Raw genomic sequence first — 10,000 nt, forward strand, 5'->3', positions numbered from 1 at the left:
TTGTCCTTATTATTCATATTGTCCTTATTATCCATATTGTTACTATTATTCATATTGTCCCTATTATTTATATTGTCCCTATTATTCATATTGCCCCTATTATTCATATTGTCTGTATTATCCATGTCATCCATATTATTCATATTATCCATATCATTCATGTCATCCATATTATTCATATTTTCAATTTTATTATTTTTGAGGTGTATATTTTCAATTAAGTCATTTAATTTTTCTTTTATGTTGGTTTTATGATTTCCTATTTTATTTCCTTTTGTTTTTTGTCCATATTGTATGGTATTATTTTCATTTATCTTATTTGTATGATTTATTTGAATATTTGATAACTTGTCTTCTATTTCATTTGTAATAAGCAAATTTGATTTTTTTTTTTTTTTACTTGATTCCATTTCACTTATGTTATTTTTTATATTATTGTTCATTATGTTTAAGAAATCATTATTACTATTTTCTAGTTGTGACGTTTTAGCATTATTAAATATAGGATAATTATGAATGTCTTCTTTTGAATGACTATGTTTTTTATAATATAATAAATGATCATTATCGTAATTTTTATAAGACTCGCATAAGCTTTTTATGTGTTCGACATTATTATATATATTATTATTATTTTCATCATTTTTTATTTGATATATATGTGAGGTATTTATATTGGCAGTATTTTTTTCATTTATTTTATTTATGTCCTTTGAGATGTCATTTTTGTTTATAGAAGTATATATTGTAATATTTTGCACTGAATTTTTCATATGATAAGTTGGACTTTTCATTTGATGTCCATTGGTATTATTATTATTATAATTATTTTCTTCGTATATATTATTACCATCGTATAAATTTTTATCATCATATAAATATTTATCATCATTTATATTTTTATCATCATATGAATATTTATCATGATTTATATTTTTATCATCATATAAATATTTATCATCATATATATTTTTATCATCATTTATATTTTTATCATCATATACATTTTTATCATCATATTTAATTTTATCATCATTTATATTTTTTGTTTCATTGAATGAACTATTCTTTGTATTATTACTATTTTTAGATATTGAAGATGAAGAAATGTTGTCATTATTTATATTATTATTGTTGTAAGATATATTATCCTCATTTTGGTTACTATTTGTATATATAGAATTGCTAACTGAATCATCATAAGTATTTTCTTTTTCACATGCAAAGGTATATTCAATTTTTCTATTTAAGTTTTTAAACAAGTTCTTAAAATATTTATCATGTTCTTCACACATTTTATTGTATTCATTTTCTTTATCCATCTAATAACAAAATGGTTAATAATTAATATATATTTATGGAATGCAATAATAAGAAAAATTGCAATATTATGAGAAAAATGAACATTCATAATATGTTAAAAAGCGTTTATTCATTTGAATATACTATATATAAATATATAAATATATATATATATATATATATACATATTTGTAATTCCTTTTATTCCTTAATATCCTTACTGTATAATTTTTAAGAGTGACACTTTTCCTTTCCAATTCCTTTAATTTATTTTTATATTTCTTTTTGCTTGCATAAAATTGATCATATTTCTTTGATATTTTTTCGAGACTCTTAACCCTTACACTAAGTATATTTATTTTTTTTAAAGAATCCATATTCATAGTATGTAATCTTTTATTTTCATTATTTAAGAAAAGAACTAAATTTTTCAACTCTTCTATGGTTTGGCAATCATTTTCTTTTAACATATCCAAAATGATTTTCTTTTCGATTCTTGTAGACATAGGATCGTTCTTATCTTTTCCTTTTCTCATTATTTTTTTTATATATATGTATAAATATATATATATATATATATATATATATGTAAATATATAAGTATGTATTCTTTTTCTTCTTTCTTTCTTTTTTTTTTTTTTTTTTTTTTTATAATTTCCCATTTGAATGTGTATTTTATTTACACCCATAATAAATTAGAATACTTTGAAAAAATAAAATAAGTTGAAAGGACATCATTATTAATAATATTACTACTATATTATACACACATATATATATATATATATATATATATATATATATATATATGTATATATGTATATATGCGTGTGTGATAGATATTATTTAGTTTCCATATTAACATATTTCTCTTTCTGGCATTTAATATATTCCTACATATTTTTTGTCACATAAAAGCTTACTCTCCTATATAAATATGTATGCACATATACATATATTTTTTTTTTAAGACACTACATTAAAAAAGGAAGATAAATATATATCATTAAAAAAGACATTACATTTTTCTTACATTTCAAAATATACCATAATAATTCCTTCACATATATATATATATATATATATAATATAGTATTCCATATTTTTATTTTATATATTCTTCTTTTTTTTCTTTAATCATAGGAAAATATAACTCTTGATTTTATACATATATTTTATTTTATTTTATTTTATTTTACTTTTTTTTTTTTTTTTTTTTTTTTTTTTCTTCATTTATTTATCTTATAGCTCTATATAAAGTAGAAAAAAAAAAAAAAAAAAAAAAAAAAAAAGGAAACCCTCCCAAATGTACTTTTATAAAAAAATACATTCTTACAGAAATGGCCACTAGGAAGAAAGAAAGATATCATACAACAGGAAAAGGAAACAAAATTGATTTTTATCTTAATTTAGATGAATTTGAAAATATAAAGAGCATAACAAATAATAATGAAAAAAAGAATGATGAGAAATTTTCAAGCAGTACATATAAGTCATATAGTGATAATGATAATAATGGAGTATCATTATATTCAAAAAAAAATATGTTATTTAATGAAGACAATATAAATGTAGGCAGAAATAATTATAATAAGACTTCTGAAAAACATGAAGAAAGATCGAATAATAGGCCCATGATACAATTGAACAAAATAATGAGTGAAGAGGATAATACATATTATAAAGGTACATGTTGTAAATTTAATGATAATAAAGGAAAAAAGAAAATAGATAAAGATAAAGATAATCATAATATTTATAATAAGAAAAATGATGTAGTAAAGGAATATAATTTGGATGAACTGTGGACATATTTAAATCATGTACACAATGCAGAAGATAGTAGATTGAAATATAAAATTAATGAAATTATGGAAAGAAAAAATTCTTTAAATAATCATAATAATAATAATAAAGAAGAAGATAATGATTATACGGAAAAGATAAATAATGTAAATACTACATATAATATGAATAATAAAAAAAGAAATCATATAAATAAAAAGAATAACGATATATCGTATAAAAATAATTTTAATGATAAGAATTATTTTAATTATGAAGAATATAAATATATAGTAAAATATATATTACCATCTATTGATGATAAAAAACTAAAATATTCTTGGTCTATATTAAAAGAGAATATACAACCTCAAAATGAACAATTGAATCATAAAGATATATTCAAATTTATAAATGAAAAAACAGGAAATGAAGAAAGTAATTATGTGAATAAGATAGTTTGTAGTAAGTTAAAAAATAAAATGTTAAAATATAATTTCAATCCTTCAGATGTTCAATTAAAAACCATAAATTATATTGACACTATCAGATCAAGGGCTTGTGAATTTTCAAAACATTTTAAAGATCTTATAACAGATAATGAGTTGACCGAATTATTTAAAGAAAAGGAAAAAATTAAAAAAGATGATTTAGAAAAAGAAATTGTACATATAATAAATGAAAGATTAAAAGATGAAAATATGGTATATGTTCAGAAGAAAGAGGAAACAAATAAAAATAAACATAAAAATGATGACAATATGTTATTATCCATTTCGGTTTACAATAATATGAAAAGAAAAAAAGAAGGGCTAACAGATTTTAACATAAAGGCATATATATCAACCTTATTAACAAATAAAAATGATGAAGTATATGTAAAAGATTTTATAAACAATCTTCAAGTTGATTATGATTTAATTAGTAATGAAAATATAAATGTAAAAGATGCATATGATTTTTATTCCAGAAATATCCCACCAACTGAAAATATTAATAATATAAATAATAATATGGATGAATTAAATAAGGATGAAATAGAAAGGGCAAAATTTTTAATAGAAGAAATTGATTATTCAGTGAGAAATAATTTCAAATCTCATTATATAAATACAAATAATAATCATAAAAATATAAAATTGAAAATATTAAATGATAACGAAAAATCTTATTTATCTTTATATGAAATATTTAAACATTTAGATAATGATAAAGACAGTTATATAACTAAAGATGATTTAATCAAAAGTGTTAATAAATTGAAATTAAAAAATATAACTAATAATGATATTAATATACTTATGAAATATATGGATAATGAAAAAAAAGGATATATAAATGTAAATGATTTTTTAAAAAATTATGAAATGGAAGAAAAATCTATGTTAAATTGGATTAAAAATACAAACAAGCCATATTTTGATTTTGTATCTAATTTAAAAAATAAATCACATGAAAGATCTATTAGCGAAAAAATTAAATATAATAAAAATGCTTCTATAGCTAAAAAATATAATGATGTTATAAATAATTATAATTTAGAGTTAGATCCACATTGTCCTTCATATGTTATAAGAGAAAGAATTAGAGAAAATTTTATTGCTAAAAAAGAAGATTTTATAAATAAACATAAAAAAGCATCAAGGTTTCATTTAACAAATTATAAAAATACAAACAATTTAATTGAACCTCTGACCAATTCAGATCTATATATGAATGATAAGTTAAGGTTCAAAACTACATACAATATGAATTATAATTAATATTTAAAATGTAAAAACAGGAAAATAAAATAAAATAAAATAAAATAACACATATATATATATATATTATTACTTTTTGTGTTTTATCTTTTTGTTTATTTCTATATATTTTTTTAATACTTATAAAATGTCTCCTATTTTTAAATTTATTTTGAATTATTTTACTATCTTTTATAATATATATATATATATATATATATATATATATAGGTTGTACATTTTGATGTTTACGTATGTATAAGGAAAAATGTTGTAATGAAAAATAAATAAAAATAAAATAGAATAAATGAAAATCACAAAAAAAAAAAAAAAAAAAAAAATCTGCAATATAAATAAACAATATAAATAAACAATATAAATAAACAAAGAATTATATTAATGAATATGCATTTGATTATTAATTATTATATTTTTTTTTTACCTTTTTGTTTAATAAAACACCTATAAAAAATTATGTTGTAAATACAAAAAAAAAGAAAAATAAAAAGATGAAAATACTTAAATGATTATCAAATAATACTTAGAGAAAAGTACGTATGAACTTATGTAAAAGAAGACGTACCTAGAAAAATTACAACCCAATAATAATAATAATAATAATAAATACTTATAAAAAATATTAATATGTATATTTTAAATATAATAATATAAAAATTGTAAACTAATGACTACAAAAAATATATATAAAATTAAAATAATAAATTGAAATAAAATGATATCGTTGAAAGGAAATTATTAAAGTTAATGTTTAAAAAATAAAAAATACATTCTATATTATATATATATATATATTAGACATTAAAACCAAAGGTGTTAAATCATAAAAAAATAAACAAATAAATAATTAAAATAAAATAAAATAGGAATAATAATTTCAATATGATAATATAATATTGTCAAAAAAAAAAAAAAAAAAAAAAGAAAACAAAAAACAAATGAATCATTACTTGTAATGTTTAAAAAATAGAATAAAATTATTTAAACAAATATATATATATATATATATATATATATATATATATATATTTTGCAAGGATGATAATTTCTTCTTATGGTACAAGGACGGAATAATGTGGTACATATAAAGCACTTGGTGGAAAATAATATGATTCAGTTAGTGGTACATATGTAGGAATATATTTTTCTTTCTCTGAACAATCACATTCTTTTTTTTCTGTTCCTACATTATCCTGTTTGTTTTCGTCTTCTGATTCTTTGTTATTGTTCTCTTTTAGTACCTTTTCTTTTCTTGTAGTACGTACTAAACGAGCAGCAGAGGGATAATAATATACATAATAGTAGTAATAAGGGTAATAATAAGCTTCTGGAGTTAAAGTATATTTCTTACGAGAACCAAAACAGCCTACTGACCTTTTTTTGGCTACATATTTCCATGATATGTTTAGGGGGTAATATACAGCACTGGTACCAGCTTTCTTTGGTTCTGTACATAAAAAAGTAACACAAATGAATGAATATTACTTGTTTATACAAATGAATTCTTACATATATTTAATAAAACATTTTAAGAATATAATATATATATATATATATATATTTATATATATTTATATATATTTATATTTATATATTATTCTCTTTTTCAGTGACTTACTTAAGTAGACATACTCGTAGCTGTCGTATACTAAAGGTTCAACGGAATATGTGCTGCACATTTTGAATTAATGTATGTATTTATGAGTTTGTTGTTTATAAATAAGTAAATGAGAGTTTTATTAAAAATTAAATATTTACTTCAAAATATTCTACTTATTTGTAAAAAGTATATATGAGAAATTTAATTTAAAATATAATACTTTTGAACAGTGTAAATTTATATTATAAGGTTATTTTTTTTTATTATTTTATGTTTTTTTTTTTTTTTTTTTTTTTTTATATAATAATAAATTATATATATTATTCAAAAGTAATTATTTAATGAGCTTTTTTTCATATTAAAAATATTGAGCAAATTATTCTGTTATTTTTTTTATTGAAAATATTTAATGAAACCAAAAGAAACAGGAGAGTGAAAGAAAAAAAGAAAAAAGCCCAAAAAAAAAAAAGAAAAAAGCCCAAAAAAAAAAAAGAAAAAAATGAATTATTATATTAATATAAGATCATCTTATAATTAATAAATAAATGACACACACACACACAAAAAAAAAAAACAAAAAAAAAAAAAAATGTATTTAAACGAGCAAACAAGCATTAAAAGATATATATACAAATTTATTTTGTACTTGTTAAATTATACAATTTTAAATTGAATTCAATAAAATTCAGTTTTTATTTTTTTTGTATTTTGGCTACTTACAGTGTTTCATAATTTAACATACGTGCATGCATATATATAGAACAACGAACAAGGAAGAAAATAAGAAAAATTAGACAACATTCATATAAAATGTGAACAATTTGATATACATACATTATATACTTATATATGTATATGAAATTTTGTTCGAATGTTGACAATGTAATTTTTTTTTTTTTTTTTTTTTTTTTTTTGTTAATATAAGTATATATATAATATTTATCATGTATATAACCCTTTATGCATTTAAAATATGAATACTCAAAATTTTAAATATATAATAAAAAAAAAATATATCTTTTGAATATTTTTAATTTTTTTTTTTTTTTTTTCTTCAAATGTAATAGACATGGTATTAATAATGACAATAATATAATTAGAGAAACATATAATTATATTATTCCATATTTTTATAAATACCTTGTTGAGGTTTAATTGTGTAGATAAGATATGATATCATATTTCCTTCAGGTTATATAATATAATATAGGAACAAATTTGCAGACAATAATTATAAAAGTAATGTTAAAGTATGATTTATTATATTATTTATATTAAGTAAAAAATAAAAATGAAGTAAAAATAAGTGAAATAAATAATTTTTCTTTTTATATATGAAAAATGGAATTGTTTAAAATGACAAAAATTAAATAAAATGAAATAAAAACATCTAAATATTGAAAATATGCGTATATTTATTTCAAAAATAGGCAAAAGAATAAATAAATATATATATATATATATATATATATATATACTTTCATAAGGTATTCTTTTTTTTTTTTTTTTTTTTTTTTTTTTTCTCGCTCTTTCTTTATCTCTCTTTCCCTCTGTATATATTTTCTTTTACATAGATATTATTAAGATATAAAATGGATTCCACAATGTGGAAGATAGGGAAAACTGTGTAAATACATACTATAATAATATATATATATATATATATATATATTTTTTCAATATATTGTTATTTTATTTTTTTTTTTTTTACTCTTTTTTGTACTTTACATATAAAGGTTCATTTAATTTAAATATCCTTAAAGAATATATAGTAATATATTATATTTCTTTGTGTAAAACTATAAAATGTCCTATTATAAAATTTTCAAAATAGGTCAATGAAATAAAATATGAAATATATATACATATATATGTATGTATGTATGTTTTTACTTATTTATAAGTGTCCATTTTGTCTTTAAATATAATGCTAAGTGAAAATAAGAAAAAGGTAAAATGTTTTATTTACGATTATAATGAAAAATTAAAATTATACATAAAATTAAAAAGATATGATTTGAATAATTTTGTAATAAATAATTCACAAGATGCAGGGACCCATATAGACAAATGTGTACATTGTCGTGGGAACAAATTTTATGGTATTAAAACATATGATAATTTGATTGAATGTGAAAAGAATAGTTATTCATATATAGTTAACAAAGTATTAGAGAACTATGAAAGTATTGTAAAATGCTGTGTTCTTTCTTTTTATTCTTATAATGACAATAATAATTTAACGAAATTAAATGATGATTATTTTATAGATAATCCAATACACGTTTCTAAAATAGACTATTTCTCATCTAAAATAGTAAAACAGTGTTTTAATAAAATAAATGAATTATATATTAGTATAGAAGAAAAAGAAAAGGAAAAAAAAAAAGATAATAAAAAGAAAATTAGTTATTCTATACAATATTCATATGCACATACTAATAATTTTTTTGATTTGCTTGAATTTTATGAAGATAAGGAATATTTTCATTCGATAAAAAGTTGTACATTAAAAAGAAATAATAATATTGATAACATAAAAGGTAAGACTAATGTGAATGTAGCTGATATTAGTGAATTAAAAAAATTTAATCAAAAAAACAAGCAAGTCAAATTTACTAATATAAAGAAATTGAAGGATATATTACATACAGCAGATAAACGTATGAAAGAAATAGATGATATGTTAAGAGGGAAGAAAATATATTCTTTTTTTACAGTGATTGCTATAGATATATATGATGAAACAGATGATGTAATTAATTCAACAATAAGTTATAATAAGGAATGTATCAAAGGAAATAATAATAAGAGAAGTAAAAAAATTTATTTCATTAACATGTTTTATGATGCTAAAAAAGAAATAAATGCGAATGATGATAGTTTAAAAAAGACATTATTTGAAATGTCTAATATTATAAAATATAATTATATAGATAAAAAATTGAAATTTAATATTTCTAATTATGATATAATATCAAAATTAATGTATGAACTATTTTATGAAATACAAAAGGTACATATAAATATTTATTTGAATTTTACACATAATGAGTTTAAGAATAACGTGGGAGATCTTATAGTTTACTTTATTAATTCTATTGATTATAAAATAAATAATTGTATAATAAATTCTATAAGCAACCTAAAAGAGGAAATAAGTAAAAATGATAAATGTAAAATGTTGTATGATAGCGAAAAGAAATGTATTCTACCTGAATGTGAAAAAATTGAAAAATGTGAAAAATATGAAAAAATTGAAAATGTATTATTTAAGAATATCTCTTTAGATGAATATACTAAAAGTTATATTATAAAAAAAGCTATACAGATAATCCCTGATAAATCTATGGATAATTTATTATTATTAAATAAAACTTTTCAACAACATTATATTTTTTATGAAGAGAAAGAGAAAGATATCAATGAAAATATGTACCATCTAATTAATGAACAAAATGAAATTATGAAAAAATATGAAGAACATGAAAAGAGATTACAAGATGATATGAATAAAATAATTGATGAAATCCATTTAGTTGATGATAAAAAT

At 18.5% G+C, this 10,000-nt stretch overlaps 4 protein-coding genes across 4 annotated transcripts in view; 2 read left to right on the top strand and 2 right to left on the bottom strand.

The window, feature by feature from the left end:
• Positions 1–1,838, bottom strand: part of PF3D7_1137600 (conserved Plasmodium protein, unknown function) — a gene marked incomplete at both ends in the record, with an annotated part of 2,172 nt that extends 334 nt beyond the window's left edge. Inside the window, 2 exons of the mRNA XM_001348022.2 lie at positions 1–1,322; positions 1,524–1,838. The exon at positions 1–1,322 is cut by the window's left edge and continues 334 nt beyond it. Of these exons, the coding sequence (XP_001348058.2) occupies positions 1–1,322; positions 1,524–1,838 (1,637 nt within the window). The remainder of the gene's footprint in view (positions 1,323–1,523) is intronic.
• Positions 1,839–2,642: 804 nt separating this feature from the next.
• On the top strand, positions 2,643–4,850 carry PF3D7_1137700 (calcium-binding protein, putative; the record flags this gene model as incomplete). The annotated part of the gene is made up of 1 exon (XM_001348023.1): positions 2,643–4,850. One exon carries the CDS (start codon positions 2,643–2,645, stop codon positions 4,848–4,850), a length of 2,208 nt encoding a protein of 735 aa, XP_001348059.1.
• Positions 4,851–5,899: 1,049 nt separating this feature from the next.
• Positions 5,900–6,526, bottom strand: PF3D7_1137800 (sporozoite surface protein essential for liver stage development, putative; the record flags this gene model as incomplete). Its single annotated transcript, XM_002585391.1, has 2 exons — positions 5,900–6,294; positions 6,466–6,526. The coding sequence occupies 2 exons, from the start codon at positions 6,524–6,526 to the stop codon at positions 5,900–5,902; spliced, it is 456 nt and encodes a 151-aa protein (XP_002585437.1).
• A 1,848-nt stretch (positions 6,527–8,374) lies between these two features.
• Positions 8,375–10,000, top strand: part of PF3D7_1137900 (conserved Plasmodium protein, unknown function) — a gene marked incomplete at both ends in the record, with an annotated part of 2,484 nt that continues 858 nt past the window's right edge. The window contains one exon of the mRNA XM_001348024.2: positions 8,375–10,000. This exon is cut by the window's right edge and continues 356 nt beyond it. Coding sequence (XP_001348060.2) covers positions 8,375–10,000 — 1,626 coding nt within the window.

This window comes from Plasmodium falciparum (genome assembly GCF_000002765.6).
Source record: "Plasmodium falciparum 3D7 genome assembly, chromosome: 11".
NCBI classification, from domain to species: Eukaryota; Apicomplexa; class Aconoidasida; order Haemosporida; family Plasmodiidae; genus Plasmodium; species Plasmodium falciparum.